Source organism: Ovis canadensis, chromosome 3 (assembly GCF_042477335.2).
Source record: "Ovis canadensis isolate MfBH-ARS-UI-01 breed Bighorn chromosome 3, ARS-UI_OviCan_v2, whole genome shotgun sequence".
NCBI lineage: Eukaryota > Metazoa > Chordata > Mammalia > Artiodactyla > Bovidae > Ovis > Ovis canadensis.
Genome location: NC_091247.1, coordinates 223,046,497 through 223,063,938, shown reverse-complemented (window position 1 = coordinate 223,063,938; position 17,442 = coordinate 223,046,497). Strand labels below are relative to the sequence as shown.

The 17,442-nt window shown below is 55.0% G+C and overlaps 1 protein-coding gene across 1 annotated transcript in view; it reads right to left on the bottom strand.

Moving 5' to 3' along the window:
- The window catches only part of FAM83F (family with sequence similarity 83 member F), a 36,823-nt gene extending 19,680 nt beyond the window's left edge, over positions 1 to 17,143 (bottom strand). The window contains exon 1 of the mRNA XM_069581657.1: positions 16,344 to 17,143. Coding sequence (XP_069437758.1) covers positions 16,344 to 16,844 — 501 coding nt within the window. The 5' untranslated portion in view covers positions 16,845 to 17,143. The remainder of the gene's footprint in view (positions 1 to 16,343) is intronic.
- Between the last annotated feature and the right edge of the window lie 299 nt (positions 17,144 to 17,442).

Here is a 17,442-nt window from a genome sequence, read left to right as displayed (position 1 = left end):
GAGGGCCAGCCATCTGTGTCACTACCAATTAAGCAGTGAAATATCTGTAGTGGGAAAAAAAATCAATTGCTCGCTGACTCCTGCCATCTCGTTGTGGAGGAGAGGTGATAATTACCCTCCGCTTTGGTCTCGGAGGCCTGGCTTGACATTCCGATCCACGGGCGGCATGAAGCCCACGAAAACTAGCTCCCTACTCCCGCCTGCTGTTTAATGTGCCACGTGGTCCTCTGGGCCAAACCTGACTTCAAGGCTCCCAGTATAAATGGAAAATCGGGTTTTAAAAGAGGGACGTGGATTTCGTCAAGAGGAAAGTCATTCCTTCTTCCCGGCGGGCTCCCAGCCTTCTTTACCTGGTTACCCACTGATGCGCAGCACCTGGGGGGAGAGGTTAATTCGAGGCAGCAGGAGTTTCTAGACGCTGTCGCAGGTGCCGGCAAAGAGGCTCTGATGCTGTAATACTTCTCATCAGGCACTTGGTTAGCTAACTGTCTCCTCCGCAGTTATCCCGCCTCAGTGGTGGGGCGGGAAAGCAGGGTGTGTTAGGGAGCCTCAGAATTCCCCTCCTCCTGTCATTTACCTTCAGTTAAAATGCTGGCTTTCAGATTCTCTTCCTGGACGCCTTAATTACCATTAGATTAACAAAACGAAGGGAAAGGGCTCCACCTGCACTGAGCACACCACGCGGCTCTGCTCAAGACAGCGGGGACTGCGCCCCTAGGTGTGCTGGGACGACCTGGTCTGGACGCCCACCGCATTCTGTACCACAGAGCCATGCTCACTGGCCTGACCTGGAGGCACTTCCAAAACCAGCATCCTCTCAGTCACCCTGGCCAGAAGCCTGAGCCTACTGGCCTCGTTCCTCCTCCTCCCTGTGACCAAATCTGATCGCCAACAGGTCCTGCGTCCTCTGTGCACTTCCTCTGGGTCAGCTCCTTTCTGCTCTCACTGCTTGGTTCTCCTCACTTGGCACCCCCTTGTTTTAATGTTTATTTTTATTTATTTGGCTGTGCTAGGTCTTAGTTGTCCGGCCAGGGATCGAACCTGGGCCCTCTGCTTTGGGAGCATGGAGTCTTAGCTACTGGACCACAGGGAAGTTGTCCCCCTTCTCATTTCTTAGTGAACTTCCGGGATAGTTTCCTAATCAGTCTTGCCTTTTCCATCGCTGTGCTCCCATTCTTTCTCCATACCAGTGACAACCCCCCCACCCGGCCCAACCAACAGACTGATGAAGTCAAACTCCTTAACTCGGTGTTGAAGGACCTTATGACGGTCCCTTCCTCCTCTCCAGCTTCATCTTGGACAGTCTCACGTCTGCCCCCTGCTTTCAGCTATGCCAGATGACCTGCAGTTACCCTAACACAGGGTTTCTCTACAGTGGCACTTCTGGGCACAGTATTTCTTGCTGGGGGTGGGGAGGGGGTAGGCGGGGTGGGGAGGGTGCCAGGGCGGGAGGCGGGGCGTGCAGCCCTGTGCCTTGCAGAATGGTTAGCAGCAAGCCAGTAGCATCACCCAAAATGGTGACAACCAAAAATGCCTATAGATACAGATAAATGTCTCCTGAGGACAAAACTGCCTCACCCTCTCGACCCCACTTTGAGAACCACGACACATAACAGGTAGTTTCCGGTTCTCCTGCTCCTTCCCCTCCCGTACTCCTGTGAAACATCTATGCATCTTTCAAGACCCAGGCAAGAATTTCCTGAACATTCCCCACTCCCTGCTTCCTGCCCACATTGTGTCCTGGGCAAACAACAGAGGTCCTTGAGATTTTATTGTAACATCTGCTCAATGGCTCTGTTCTTTACTGGGCTGTGGGCTCCCGGATGGTAGGAGCCATCTGATTTATCTTGAAATCTTCACCCTCAAGGGACATCTCAACAGTCAGTTCTCCATGACTGTGGAATGAATGTCTAAATGGAGGGTGTTTCATGTCTACTGTTTTATTTGTGGGGTGTGGACCTAGCTTTGTGGTTATCTCTTTAATTTCTTTAATGAATATAGACACTGCGGTGGAGGCGGGGAGAAAAAAAAGAATGCTGAGCAGGATTCTTGGTTGGATCATCTTGCCGGAAGGCAGAGCTGGAGTTCCTCAAGGGCGCAGAGAAGGGAAAAGAAATGGGTGCCTTCTGGGACTGCTGCCTGAACGCCGGCCCCAGGTCTGGTCTGCCTCCGCTCCACCTACCCAAGGTCTTGACGGAGCAGCCAGCCGGTGAGTGGGAACAGTACTCAACCAAGGGGTAAAAGTCCACACCAAGGACATCTGGGGGCAGAGGTGCCCCCAGCACGAACAGCCAGCACCTCTGTGCAGATTACGAAAGGTACTCGCCCTCCCTGCGGTGGAAGCAAGCTAGTAAACAGAGCATGACTACAAGTCAGCCCCATAAAGCCACCGAGGCCCAGGGTGGTGCACAGGCGGCATCTCTGCCCGTGGGCCCCGCACTGAGGACATTCCAGACGTGCAGAACCTCAGAACTAGGAGGAAACAGAACGGAGCCCAGCCCCGAGGTTAAGTTTCCCAGCTGGGTCTTTGGCAGAGGTGGGACGGAAGCCCAGGCTTCAGACCCCAGTCCAGCACTGTCACCCCCAGACGATGCGGTCAGGGCAGGCTCTGGGGAGATCTGCTCTGACTAGTACCTGAGGTCACCCCAATCATACAAAACCAGGGTGCACACCTCGAGCCAGACAATACCCCCCTCTCCTTCACTGGTTTCCCCAGGCCTGCTGACGTGGAGCCTAGGCACTGGGGTGGGTGTGGCTGCCACCGCTGTGGCATAGATCTGCCCATCTGCTCCATGGTGGGGAAAAAGCAAGAGGCCACAGGCCAAGCATGCTCCTTGCAGGGATGTACTGGTGATGGCACTTTTTCCTGGGGAGGAAGGGAGGGAGCCCACAGAGGCACAGGGGCAGTCCCAGTCCCCACGGGCCCACTGATGACCCATGTGAGCCTGGGGCCTGACTTTTACCTCCCATGTCTGCCCTGCCTGCCTCCTAGGGCTGTTGGGAGGTTCAGATGAGATCATGCCTATAAAACTCCATGAGAAAGCTATATGGTCATGAGCAGCAATCACCAAACCGGGTTGCTATTGTCTAGTCACTCAGTCATGTCCAACTCTGCGACCCCATGGACCGCAGCACACCAGGCCTCCCTGTCCTTCCCTGTCTCCTGGAGTTTGCTCTGACTCATGTCCATTGAGTCAGTGATGCCAACCAACCATCTCATCCTCTGTCACCCCCTTCTCCTCCTGCCCTCAATCTTCCCCAGCATCAGGGCCTTTTCCAATGAATGGGGCCGGCTGTCCTTACCTCCAGCCCGAAGGTGCCTTGTGGTGGGAAGGGCAGCAGGTGGGCAGACTGGTCAGCTGCTGCTTCCCGGGAGGGCCATCTGTCTGGCAGTCCAGAGGAGTCAGCTCTGAGTGGACCACCCAGCATCCGGCTCAGACAGCCCAGCTGTGGGGAGCACCTTCTCTGACCTGCCCAGGGAGCCGTCCACGTACCCAGAGCACTGGCTGTCACACTGGAGCCTGTGAAGAGCATCACCCCGTGTGGGGCTGGCGAGGTGCCCCTGCTGGGTGGCCAGACTCCAGGGCCCCATCCTCAGCAGGCCCAAGCAAGCACATTTCAACAGCACCCCTCCACCCCTACCCCGCCTGCCTCAGGGGATCCGAACGCAGGTGGAGGATGGATCACGCTTGGAGTAACGGCAGGTACGTGGAAGGAAATCTATTCTTTGGAAGCAGAAGGTCTCACCGGTTGTGCGAGCTTGAGTGAGTCACTTAATCTAAGCCTCAGTCTCCTCATTTGACAATGGGGAGGCGGCCGCTTCACAGGGTTGCTCCCAGTTTTAAATGAGGTGGCGCAGCAGCGCAAGGAGTGCAGAGCCTGGCCTGCTGTGAGCAGAGGGTCCACGCGGCAGCCCCTTCTCTCCTCCGAAGGAACTCAGAACAAAGGGGTGGCCGGGCCAGTGCGGGGGGCACATCCTCCCAAGGAGCCAGGCGTGCAGAGCTGCCCACCGGCCCCAGACATCATGGCGGAGATGTTTCCCCCTGCTTGATACCATGTCCAGCAGACCTGGCCTGGGGTGGTGATGAAAGCCCAGGCAGCTACACTTCCAGGAGTCAGAACCTGAACGGATCGAGGGGAAGGGCAGCTCAATCAGGGAAGAGTGAGTCTGTACAGCGCACGATCCTTCGAGCGATGCTGGGAGACTGCGCTAGCTCACCGAGCAGGAAACACACCGCTAGGAAAACTGTGGGCCTGGGAGTTCCCTGCAGGTGTCCAGTCGTTAGGACTCCAAGCATTCACTGCTGGGGGTCCGCGGTTCAATTCCTGGTTGGGGAACTAGGAGTCTTCAAGGCACATGGCATGGCCAAAAAAAACACAAAAAACCCTGCTGTCCCAGTGGAGAACACCTTCAGGTGGGGCTCGGGACCCAACCGGCCACTGCTGAGCTCACCGCAAAGGCTTTCTTTTGTCATGAAGGCTGCAACTGGCCCCATCCAATTTCTGCCTCAGTGGGATGCGAACAACTGGACAAGAAAGCTTTACCTTAAGCATTCTGGGTGGGCTCCCTGGGGTGAGAGAGGAGAGGAGAGCTCGGGAGAGGAGGTCCACACGGCCACCCAGGGGACACCCACAGACACCTTGCATCCTCCACCCCCTGGACTCTGGATTCATTTCTTGAAATCCCCACAGTCCAGGAACAACTGGGAGCAAGTGGAGGAAGCGCAGACTAGAGTCAGGGGTCCCACAGAGGTGGTGAGACAGTGGGCGTTGCTTGTCCTCTGGGAACTCTGCCTAAAGCGAGGCTGCCTCACGGTTCTTGTGAGGCCAGGTACGAGCTGGGGTCTCAGCGTCAGCACCACAGGAGAACGAGCTTCCAGAGGCCTTCCACTCTTGGCAGGTGGAGCCAACAACCCAACCCAAACTATGCTGCTGCCAGGCCCAAACCCTTGGCCTGATGTCAGCCTCGCCAAAGCCCCTCCATGTGCTTCTGGCCCACTTGTTTCCTTGATGATAACCTCCTCTGCCCTCTCCAGGCACACCCCGCTGGCTCCGGCCCTGGTGCCTTCATTCACACTATCGCTCCCAGGAGGCCTGTCTGCTCAGGCCTGGGTCTGTGAGTGCATGGCGGGGGACAGAGACCTGATGGGCTGTACTACATGGGGAGCACAGGTCTAAGCAGAGTACCTCCGCAGTAGGGAGCTTCCCTCGAGGGGCCTGATGAAGCAGACTGGACCAGAGCCCCGGCCCACTGAGAGGGCAGAGCCAAGACCTCTGGGGTGGTATCCTCCGCCTGGAGGCCGGGTGTCTGGGCTTTGTTCCCTGAGGATTCCCAGCAGTCTGCGGCCACGTTACATTGTTTCAGGCTCACTAATTAGACATCATTAAACACCAGACTCCCTCTTGCGCTGCCAGCCAGGCCTCTTCTTCTCCCAGACTCCCCGGCCTCTGGGCCAGCTCTGTTCCCGACTCTGCTGTGTGCCACTGGGGCACACTCCCCATCCATCTGAGCCTTACGAGGTGCTCTTGACACTCATTCTCCAAATGAGGTGGATAAAGGGGTGATGGAAAGGAGACTTGGGCCAGGTCTCCAGAGACAGAGAACAGACTGTGCCTGTGTGAGCAAGGGCAACTAATGCATCCGCAGAGTGGCATATGTGATCCACCAGGGAGTACGCAGAGCAATTCTTTTTCAGATCCTAGGCCAGCTTTTCACTGCCCCACGGCACGCTTCTGGGATGACTTTCCCTGCTCTAAGTTGGTGTTAATTAGTGAAAATTATCTAATGCAAGCTCATTTAACATTAGCTTAAAGCTAAACATAATTAGGAAGATAAATCAGCTGCTAAAAAAAAAAATCCAATGAAGATACACGTATGATTTTTAGGATCAGCTGCTGGTTTGGGTTACTGGCCTGAAGGTCTGAGCATCACACAATATGTGGGGAAGGCAGGACTCCAAGAAGTACCTTCGAGCAATTTCTTGATTGATCCATCAGGGCAAGATAACTGGAGTTGGCAGTTTGCCCGGGAGGTTCTGCGAGGTGGTCAAGCTAACCTGGTGGCCACTGGCAGGTAGTGAAGCTACCTGGGAGAGCTTCCCCAGAGAGGCAAGTGGAGGGTGTGGGGAGCAGGGGAAGGCAGTCAGGAGGAGCTGGGCGATGGGAATAGTGTGAGTCTGTGCATTCCCAGGCCTCTGGTCTTGCACCCCCTGCCCTCTGCCCACCCGCCCTTCAATACTGGCTGCTGCAGCTGGCAATTCCCAAGAGTTCTCTGTGCCCCTGGAGCTCAGTGAGACTCAGGCTCATCTCAGTTCCCATTCGGCTTCACTATTTACCCACTGCTGTGAGACAAGGGAAAGGCAGGTTCAACTCCTGGGTTGGGAAGATGTCCTGGAGGAGGAAATGGCAACCCACTCCAGTATCCTGCCTGGAAAATCCTATAGACAGAGGAGCCTGGGGAAGTACAATCCAAGGTGTCGCAGAGTGGGACACAACTGAGTGACTAAGCATGTGTGACTTTATGCTCAGCCGTGTCCAGCTCTTTGCAACCCTATGGACTGTAGTCCCATAGGCTCCTCTGTCCATGGGATTTTCCAGGCAAGAATGGAACTGGGTTGCCATTTCCTACTTCGTGTGTGACCTTATCATCTGTAAAATGGAAAGTTCCTGGACTGTCATGAAGGTTAAATGAAATTATATATTTCAAAAGGGCTAGTGTGGTCTGGTATTCAAGAAGTCAACAGTTTATGGCTTCCCAGGTGACTCAGTGGGTAAAGAATCTGCCTGCAATGCAGAATCAGAAGACAAGTGTTCGATCCTTGGGCTGGGGAGATCCCCTGGAGAGTTCAGTTCAGTCGCTCAGTCGTGTCCGACTCTGCGACCCCATGAACTGCAACATGCCAGCTTCCCTGTCTATCGCCAACTCCCAGATTCCACCCAAACCCATGTCCATCGAGTTGGTGATGCCATCGAACCATCTCATCCTCTGTCGTCCCCTTCTCCTCCTGCCCTCAATCTTTCCCAGCATCATGATCTTTTCCAATGGGTCAGCTCTTCGCATGAGGTGGCCAAAGTACTAGAGTTTCAGCTTTAGCATTATTCCTTCCAAAGAACACCCAGGACTGATCTCCTTTAGAATGGACTGGTTGGATCTCCTTGCAGTCCAAGAGCCTCTCAAGAGTCTTCTCCAACACCACAGTTCAAAAGCATCAATTCTTTGGCACTCAGCCTTCTTCACAGTCCAACTCTCACATCCATTCATGACCACTGGAAAAACCACAGCCTTGACTAGACAGACCTTTGTTGACAAAGTAATGTCTCTGCTTTTGAATACGCTGTCTAGGTTGGTCATAACTTTCCTTCCAAGGAGTAAGGGCATGGCAAGTATTCTTGCCTGGAGAATCCCATGGCTAGAGGAGCCTGGTGGGTCCAGTCTGTGGAGTTACAGAGTCAGACAGGACTGAGACGACTGAGCAGGCACACACAGCAGTTAGTGGCTCTCAACACCCTCCTCCCCCTGCCCTGCGTTCATTTCTTTCTCAGGCCCATGTTTTATGAGTCTGTGTATTTCCGTAATGTGGCGCATGCCAGGTGCTCAGTGAAACCTGGGGAGTGAACAAGCAAAGGCAGGGAAGGGAACCCATACTCACAGTTGGTCCTCGAAGACCCACAGAGAGGTGAAGAGCCCCAGTCCCCGCCCAGCCCCCACCTTCCGCTGACTCACTGCTAGGACACAGAACAGAAAAGAGCTTTTATCTGGAGCCTCCCCCAAGCCCCACCAGCACCGTGAAAGGCCCAACAGGGTGACCACTGGACAAGCTGGGTCAGGGTGAGTTAACAGATTATTGGAAACTTGGGCCAGAGAGACCACTAACTAGAAAAGCCACTGGCTCTTTTCTTGGGCTAAGATTCTAGGGTCATTGGCAAGTTCACAGACTCCACGAATTTCAGAGGAGGAAAAGGAAAACAGGGGCAGGCAGTGGACCAGCTCCGGCTGACTGGTCATGGCCCCTGGGGAGGAGGCATGGTGGGAGGGTGGCGGAGGGGCCGGGATCACTAGAGTGACTCAGCCTGGGGTTGGGGGTGACCAGAACAGAGGCAGGCGGTCAGCCAGGACCCGCCCCCACTCGTGGTCCTCTGCCCTGCTCCTCTCTCCCCCCAGACTGGAAGCCTGCCCCAGAGCAGGCTCTGCCCTGTACACTCGGAGGAGAGGGTGGTGGGTTTGACCACCAGCCAAGGCGAAGCAGTGAGGTAGCATCCTGATGGGGTGGCGTGGGGGTGGGGTTGCTGGCTGGGACTCCCATCAAGGTCTCAGTTTGACTGTGAGGACCCAAGTCCAGGGAGGGGGGATCAGAAAGTGGCCAGTAAAAAGTCCCTGGAGACCAGGTCTAATCTGTGGTTGGGGAACTAAGATCTCACGTGCCTCGAGGTGACTGAGCCTGCTTGCCGAAACAAAGAGCCCATATACCGCAACCAAGACCTGAATACAGCCAAAAATACATTATAAAAAAAAAAGGTCCCTGGGAGGGAACTGTCTGGTGGTCCAGTGGTGAGAACTCGGCACTCTTACTGTTAAAAAGGCGTGGGTCTGATTCCTGGTTGAGGAGCGAAGATTCCACAATCAACGCAGTTCGGCCAAACTAAATAAACAGGTCCCTGGGAGCTGCCCACACCAGCTTCCTGGTGATGTGACCTGCCCCAGTGCCACAGGCAGCAAGAATCTTCCTCTCTCCTACTCCCACCCGTTCTTATTTGTTTCCAGAACCAGTTGGTGAGCTTCCCAGAGCCTGGGTGGCAGCAAACATGCTTAGTATCTGGGATTTCAGAGGGAAGAGGTGGCCATGGGGACAGTCCCCAGAAGCAACTGCATGTGTAGCAGAAGGACACAAGCCTTGAGCTCAGACCTGGGTGAAGCCCAGCTGGGCCCTTAGCACCTCTACGGCCTCCTGCTTTCCCTGAGCCTCTGGGAAAAGCCCCTTTTCCATGCCAGGTGCTGAGGACTCGATTAATTAAAGGAAGTAACACGCAGAGCACCTATCTTTCAACAATGTTAGCCCCTCTTAACATAAACCCCTTTTATCTACATCTCTCACTCCTCTTTTTCAAAATGTTGTCTCATGGTCTTGCATTAGAGTCTCAGAGCAATCATATGACAGTAAGCAAGAAGAGTTATTCCCATTTTACAGATGCAGAGGTAGAGGCTGAGCTAATGTCAAATGATTTGCCCAAGGTCAACTGGTGGTGAAGGAAAGAAACAACCAGGGCAAGAATAAGGCTGCCAACTGTGTACCTCTTCCCCTGGTGTTGCCCTGGCTTCCTGAAACCAGTGTCCAGCAAAACTGGCTATGCCACCAGAAGCCCAAGAAGTCGTGAAGAAGGCACGCCCCTATCAAGGCCCCATCTTCTACCTGTGATCCGCCTGGGAGACACCCATCTTCAGAGTTTCAGGGACCTAAAGCATCAGATTTCAGAGGAACCAACCCTCTCCAAAGACAGAAACAGAGCCTGTCCCACGCCTCACCCCACCCCACCGCCGTGTCCCCACGCCACCTGTGCAGGCTCTAGCTCTTGAGAAGTCTTTACGGACTGATCTCAGGCTCCTTGAACTGGCTCTTCCAGGTGACCCTGGGAAGGGAACGCCCTCGGGGATCCCCGGTTCAGGGTACCCATGGCAGATCTACAGAAGGACCCTGGCTGAGAACTTGGCTGCCACAGCCCTGCAGGAGAGCTGCCCTGACAAACAGCCATCAGATCAAGGCCAGCAGAGAAGTGTGGGGCTGGGGGGAGGGGAGGGCCGTTGGAGCTGCTCCTCTGATGAGAAGAGGAAACAGGAAGCACACCTGCCCGGGGCCTCCAACCTGAAGACAGAAGCAACCCCTGGCTGTCCGAACTCTGAGCTCCTGGCTGGCAGCCCGAGTCCTGGGAGGAAGCCCAGCCACGCTTCCCTCCCAGCTCCGAGAGGGGACTTGTACCATACTTTCTCAGTATCCTCAGCTTTCACACTGTTTCTTCCCTGTTTTTCAAAACCATCTGAAATCTAGGTAATATCCTCCAACTGTGCAGGTCAGAAGTTCCAGGGAGGCAAGTGATTCAACCCAAAGTTAGTAAGTAGACAATCAGGGCAGAAACCAAGACTGTTCAGCTTCAGAGCCCATTCTTTGTCCTTGACATGAAGCTGGATCTCTGTTGCTCCCAGGATCAGTGATGGAGCATAAAGGAGAGAGACTCAAAACTCAGTAGCCACAGCACTCAGGGCTAGGCAGAGATGCCGGACAAGCCCAGACAAGATCCTGGAAGGGCTGTGAGGTGCTTGGTCCCTGGAACTGAAGCTGTGTCATTACCAGCCTCGAGGGGGCAAAGACTCTGGAACTGCTCTCAGCCTCAGAAATAATGCCCACATGGAATGGTCCGTGGAGGGAAGAAGGGTTAGGCGGGCAGATGGTGTGTATTGGACCGTAGGTCACAGGCTGCTCTGAGAGGCCTTCTCTTGTTCTGCACAGCAAATTAGGCTTTATTTTATTAACATTTATTTCTTTGGCTGTGCTGGGTCTTAATTACAGACTTGCAAACTCTTAGTTGCCGCATGTGGGAACTAGGTCCCTGACCAGGGATGGAACCCAGGTCCCCTGCCTTGGGGGGTCAGAGTCTTAGTCACTGGACCATTGGGGAAGTCCTCCCGAATCAGGCTTTTAAAAGGCAACTCAGGGGCTCTAGCTAAAACCTCTGCCATGGAAGGGAAGGAGAACAGGGAAAGGTATTAGGGAAAAATTGGGACCAGCTCTCAAACAAGGCAGCAAGGTGGCTAACGAATGTATCATCAGACCCAAATTTCACAAACCAGCAATATTTAAGTCCATATATATGTAAACTGCGTTTTTGTTTCCTCTCTCTTTTCTCTGTTCATTGTCTATATCCCAGTGCCCAGCACAGTGCCCGGTCCAAAGAAGATGCTGTGTACTATTTGCTGGAGGTACCTGAACGAGGAAGAGCTGATAGAGGCTAATGGGGGAAGACAGTGGCAAAGGCAGCCACCCACCAAGCTGAGCCTCCTGGTGAAGTCAGCCACACCCCCTGGGCACGTGTGCCCAGCAGCTCTCACCTGTTGGCTACCCAGACCTCAAAGCAAGCCTGCTCACTTGGCCAACCTCGCCTTCTGCTCTGGGGCTCTTCCCCAGAGGCCTCTGCATCCCCCTCCAGTTCAGAGCACTCTTGCCTCCGCTGCCAGGTGGCTTGTTATGAGGAAGATTAACTGAGACCCCTTAGCAATGCGCAGTTCAACGGGAGCCTCTCCAGACTTCCCTAGAGGGATGGAGAGGGGCTGGGGGCCAGTGGGAGATAGTCTCCAATCAGTTAAACAAATCACTGGTCACCTGTGCCCCTGGGGCTCCACAAAGACAATGAAGGGGGTGTAGAAAGGAAGTCCCGGCTCTTCCAAAGCTTCTGGTCTCCGAGGATCAGACGGGCTCTCCTCAAGCAAGCCCTGTGCCAGGCACACAGGTGGCACAAACAAGGAGCCACGTCTGGGAACAAAAAGTCACTTTTGGATTGAAAACTTGATTGAGTGCCAAGGAAGCGGCGGCCTCTGAGCCAGGCCCTGAAGGGAGGGGATAGACCACTGACAGGCAGAGATGGGGGTACAGCCAGGCCTGCTCCCCATACCCCTCTGCCTCCCACCAACCAGGTGGGCCTGCCCCTCCCAGCTGCCACCAGAACAGAGAGGAGCGGCTTTGGTTCATCAAAGCTGCCTGGCCCTACATCCCGCCCTCTCCGGGGTTGGGTTTATGTTTATGTGGGGTCACTGGGAGTTCTGATCACTGGACCTGGGGGAGCTGTCATCCTCTCTTCCGAAGACAAGTCATCACACCTTTCTGGACCTCAGAGGCTGCTCCTGGGAAAGGAAGATACTACTGACATGGTTACTGATACTGATACTGACATGGTTACTGAGGTTCAGAGGAAATGCTGCAGGAGGGGCTTGTGGTGAGCAACCAGGAGCCAGGTAGCTGGTACCCTGGAGTGTGGGGCACAGGAAGGCAGGGGTCAAGGGTCAGTCTTCGAGATGGTTAAGCTTTCGTCTGCTCCTGAGACACAGGCAGGACTCTCTAAACCTGCCCGGTTGCCTCAGAAATGGGTGCCACTGGTCGGAAGGGAGCCGGGGTGCCAAGAAGGGTGGATGCGCCACGTGGTCTCATCCTGTCTGCTGCGCCCAGACTCGCCCACAGACAGGCGGCAGCATCAGAGGTCCTCCCCTCACACAACTTGGGGGCTGGGTTAGGGCCCCTGCCATGCCTCCTGTCAAGCACTCATCAGTCTGTATTAAAACGATGGTTTAGAAGACTGTTAGGCCATTTAAGAGCAGAGGTGTGTTTTATATGTCCGTTTTCTACTAAAGTGCTTAGCACACCTTGAAATATTTGTCCAACGACCCAACTCACTATCCTTCCAAACTGCAGTTGTTTGGTCCTCTCCGCTCTGCCCTTGTGAATAAGAATCAACCATTTCCCTGTCTTCACGTGGTCTCACTTTAAGTCCAGGTCCCCCTCCCCGCTCCCTGGGCTACAGTGGTCATAAGCAGCCCAAGTGGCAGCAACCTCCTTGGTCCTCTCTGCCAGCAGGAAACAGGCCATGAGCTCACTTCTGGGTCCCAGAAGGCACCCTTTCCGCCTGTACTTTATTAAAAAAAATTTTTTTTAATTAATTAATTTGACTGCACCAGGTCTTAGTTGCTGCATGTGGGATCTCTAGTTGTAACATGTAGGATCTAGTTCCCTGACCAGGGATGGAACCCGGGCCCCCTGCACTGGGAAAGCAGAGTTTTAGCCACTGGACCACCAGGGAAGTCCCGGCCTGTACTTCAAGCAAAGGACATCATTCAGTGACCCTAAAAATAGCAAACCACGTAAGGGGTATTAAAGCAGCAGGAGAAACCGCCACGCCACAAGGAAACAAGGCCAAATGTCTGAACGCCAGTGCAGCCAGGACGGCGTTCTGCCATTTGCAGAGGCCCAGTGAGCAGATAACTTGAGACTGACCAACTCCAAGGCCTCCTCCCATTCCACACGGTCCCCCTCTACCCCGGCTGGGCTGCTTCCCCACTGGCCACCACTTTCTGCCCCTCCTCCCGACACCCAATCATATTTTCGAAGTGTCCTTTAATCAGGCTCCTTTCTCCACATCCCTGAGGCGAGACGTAGGCTTAAAACTCTTGCTGGTCTGTGCCTGTGGGCAAGTCACAGCTACTTCCTCTGAGCCTCCGTTTCCTGTTCATCCCTAAGGAATAAAAATGACAGCCCCTCATGAAGTTATTGAGGATTAAATGAAATAAAATCCTCTGGTGCCCAGTTGGACCTGTGGATTGTGTCCTTCGGCCGCTCCCCAGCCGTATCTGCAACGGTCCCCTGCATCTCTGCACATATATCATTTTGGTCCATCCCACCTGCCCTCACAGCAGCCAGACTCTCCCTGGAGACAAGGAAATTCCCTCCCTCAGGGTGAAAAGGATGGGGAGGGCTCTAGAGTAATAGTCATGGAGGGTGCCCCATGCCAGTTGGCTGAGGGCGCATGGGGTTGGGGGGTGGGGCAGGCAAAGGTCAGAAGGTGTAGCCTTCAGAGTAGAAACTGGGGATCTGGGTGTCTCCATGACCAACCACGTGACCTTTGGGCAAGCCCCTTTCCTTCTCTGTGCCTCAGCTTCCTCGCCTGTGAAAGAGGGTCAAATTTTGCCCTGCCTGCTTCACAAGATCTTTGGGAAGAAGGTGCTGCACGCAGGTGACTGGTCATGATTAAGAGTCAGGGTGCAGAGTCTGAGGGTTTGGGGCACAGACAGCGCCAGAAGCTGCTTCTTCCTGGGGGGGGGGGGCGCGGGGGTGGTCATCTGCTTTGGACCCAGTTTTAGGACCCCTGCACCAGGCCCCCTACATACTCAGCTGTCACCACAATAGCTCTTCCCTCCTGTCATTCAAAGCTGCTTGCTGTTCTGAAGCACAAAGCGCTCTCTCCTGAGTCTCTTAAGGAGAAACAAGAGTTTCTTAACTTTCCTCTTCCTCCATTCCGGTTTCCTCTCTCCCTTTTCAACCCTGCAATTTACCTCCTTTGGGAAGCCCTCCCAGATTGGGCATAAGTAAGTAAAGTCACTCAGTCGTGTCCGACTCCTTGTGACCCCGTGGACTGCAGCCCACCAGGCTCCTCAGTCCATGGGATTCTCCAGGCAAGAATACTGGAGTGGACCGCCATTTCCTTCTCCATATCCAGCCTCAAAATCTGTTTTCCTTACAGCATACCCCCTCAGCAGCATTTAACTCTTGGAGAGCAAAGGCCACAGCTTATATCTTTCTATGGCTAGTGCCTGGAACTCAGGAAATAATCACTGGTTTAATAGGTAAATACTGGATCAGTCCACAGTTGTTAAAGTTTCTGTTGTTAAATATTTAAAGAGTTCAGAACACTCCACTACCTAGGAGACTCCCAACATCCCACATGGGACTGGAGGTCCCAGTGGGCAGGTCTCTGTCTCTCCCTTCTTGTAACCTGTTGCCCAGGTGTGATCAGGCTAGTTCCATTCAAGATCCTTGGTTTAATCTGTTGCATCATCAAACAGCACTGTGGTTAAGAGGAAGCACTTCGGTGTTTGAATTTTGGCTTGGCAAGTGACTTAACTGTTCTGAGTCCCAAAATAAGGAAAATACCCATCTCACTCAGTAGTTGTGAAAATCATTAGCACCGTGGCTGGCACACATTAAGTACTCATAAATCAAGGCTTATTAGTATTACATCGTAGGACTTGACCCCTGACCCCAGCTCCAGCCTGCTACACAGTATTGTCGCCCACATCCTTTCTCCTCCTCTGTTCAAACTTGCCTTTCTCATCTGCAGAATGCGATAGACAAAGGAACTCTCAGGCAGACAAGCTGCGATTCTTTAGAGAGGGAGGGTGGAAACACAGACAGTGAAAACTTAACCCTTCCTTCTGGCAGCCAATCTAGCCAGCCACCTGCATCACGCCTTCCAGAAGAGGAGCCCCACCACTGCTGTCTCAAGTTCAGCCTCCAGGGGCAACAGGACTCCAACCACAGGCATTGAGTTGAACTAGAACAGTGAACCCAAGCCACTTCTGTCGTGTATTCTGAACTGGGTACAAAAGGCTGCTGATGTCTCTTAAGAAATTTCAATGTAGGGGAACCAGACTTAGCAAATAAAAACACAGAATGCCCTCATTAAATCTGATTTTCAGATAAACAGTGAATAACTTTTTAATATCAGTATGTTTCATGCAATATTTGAATCATACTGTATAATGCTAAAAAATTTCTTGTTATTCTGGAATTCAAATTTAATAGGACATCTCATGTTTTATCTGGAAACTCTGCCCGACAAACTACTGGCCCCACCAGTATTCTAACCAGAGACTCTGCAAACGTCCTCTCCTTTCAATACCCAGGCAGAGTAAGTAGATGAGATTACGTGGGAGCTTTTCCCCTGACCTGCTGAGTTTAGGGAGCTGCCCTGTCAAAGTGCCCAGCACAGCGTCAGGCACACAGTAGGTGGTCAAGAAACATCCTTCATTTATTCCAGGCTGCTTGAACCCTAGTGCTGGGCACAGAGCCAGCGTGAATGCCAGGGGCCAGGCCAGCTTTGACTCTAGATGTGGGTGCCGCCTAAGAGCAATGTGGCTGGGGTGGGGGTGGGGAGGCCACACTACACTTCCTGCAATTGCCTGAGGATCAAATGAGAAAATGACGAGGGACGAGTTTTGTTAAATCCCTGGGAAGCACACAGGTTATTATCAAGACCTTTGAAAGTGAAAGTGAAGTCACTCGGTCGTGTCTGACTCTTTGCGACCCCATGGACTGTAGCCCACCAGGCTCCTCCGTCCATGGGATTTTCCAGGCAAGAATACTGGAGTGGGTTGCCATTTCCTTCTCCAGGAGATCTTCCTGACCCAGGGATTGAATCCGGGCCTCCCGCATTGTAGGGAGACGCTTTACTGTCTGAGCCACCAGGGAAGTAGTGACCCATTTTACTGCAGGGCTCCACAGCCCCCACTCCTGCCTAGAGAGAGAAACCAGACCGGCACATAGATGCACAGAGCAGAGGAAAGTCAGCGCCGCTGGACACTGTAAAAATGACAAGCAACTGTCCAACACCTTGTCATTTGCCAAACACATCCATGCTCTCCTCTGCAGCCCCACGGTGAACGGGAGGATTCTGCGCCCCTTTTCCTGAAGGTGGTCAGGGCTGCCAGCCCCAGGCCTTGCCTCGAAGGTGGGGGGCAGGGGCCTGGTCCTAGGGGCCGGTCGTGGGGGTCCCCATCAGTGTGCGTGGCCGGGGCAGGGGCGGGGGCCTACCTTCTGGGCCTGTTGGATCATCTGCCTGACCAGCTGCTTCAGATGGGGCGCCTTCTCGTCCTTGGGAGGGTGGGTGAAGAGGGTGACGCGGCTCACGCCGCGGTAGAAGCCCGCGTCGGTCCAGCCCAGGTCCAGCGGGGGCACCTCGGTGTCCGAGCGGTCGGGCCAGTAGGCCAGGGACTCACCCGGCTCGGCCGCGGCCTGCGCCGGGGTCTTGGCCTTGGCCTTGGCCTTGCTCTTGCCCCGGGCGGCGGCGGCGGCGGCGGCGGCGACATCCTCGTAGGGGCTCCAGGAGGCGCGGAGGGCCTGGCGCTCCTGGCTGGAGAGGAAGTCCCGCAGCCGCTCCTTCTTGACCCGCTCGCGGTAGGCCTGCTCGCCGCCGCCCAGCAGCGCCTCCAGCGCGGCCCGCCGCCGCTCGCAGTAGTAGAAGGCGGCCTGCGCCTCGGTCACCCTCTCGTTCACGTGCGTCTCGTCCAGGCAGCTCAGCTGGGACTCGGCCATGGCGCCCCGGCCCCGGCCCGGCCGCGGCCCGGTCCCACCACCGCACCTGAAGCCGCCGAGGGGCGGGGCGCCTCACCTGGCCGCGAGGGCGGCCAATCCGGCGCGGGCTCGGGCGCGGGAGCGGCCGTCGGGCGGGGAGGGGCGGCCGCGCCCTCCGCCTCTGCAGGCGCGAGCAGCGGCGGGCGACCTCGGCGGGGCTCCGCTGGGGACGCGGCGAGGCCTAGGCCTGCGGGGGCCCAGCCCGGGGCGGGAGCTCCAGAGCCGGCAGGAACTTGGAGCCGGGCCGTACTTAGACCCACGTGCGGCCTTTGGCCAGCTTCCGCCCCCTGGCCCTGACCCTGCGGTGAGGGATCTAACCCTTCCTGCCACCAAGCCGGCCAGACGCATCCCAGGTGCGCTTTCATTTTCCCGGCTGGTAGGGCCTGGAGCACGTGGTCTGGCCAGGGCATTTCTGGGGTGGCCGACCTGATCACTGCCCCGTTGGGGTGGAGGGGGGCGGTGCGGGTCGGGAGGCCTATGCGAGGCCATACTGTGAAGGCCGAGGAGGGGCGGTTGATGTGCAAAAGCGAAATGCTAATAAAACCCTCAGCTCCCCCCA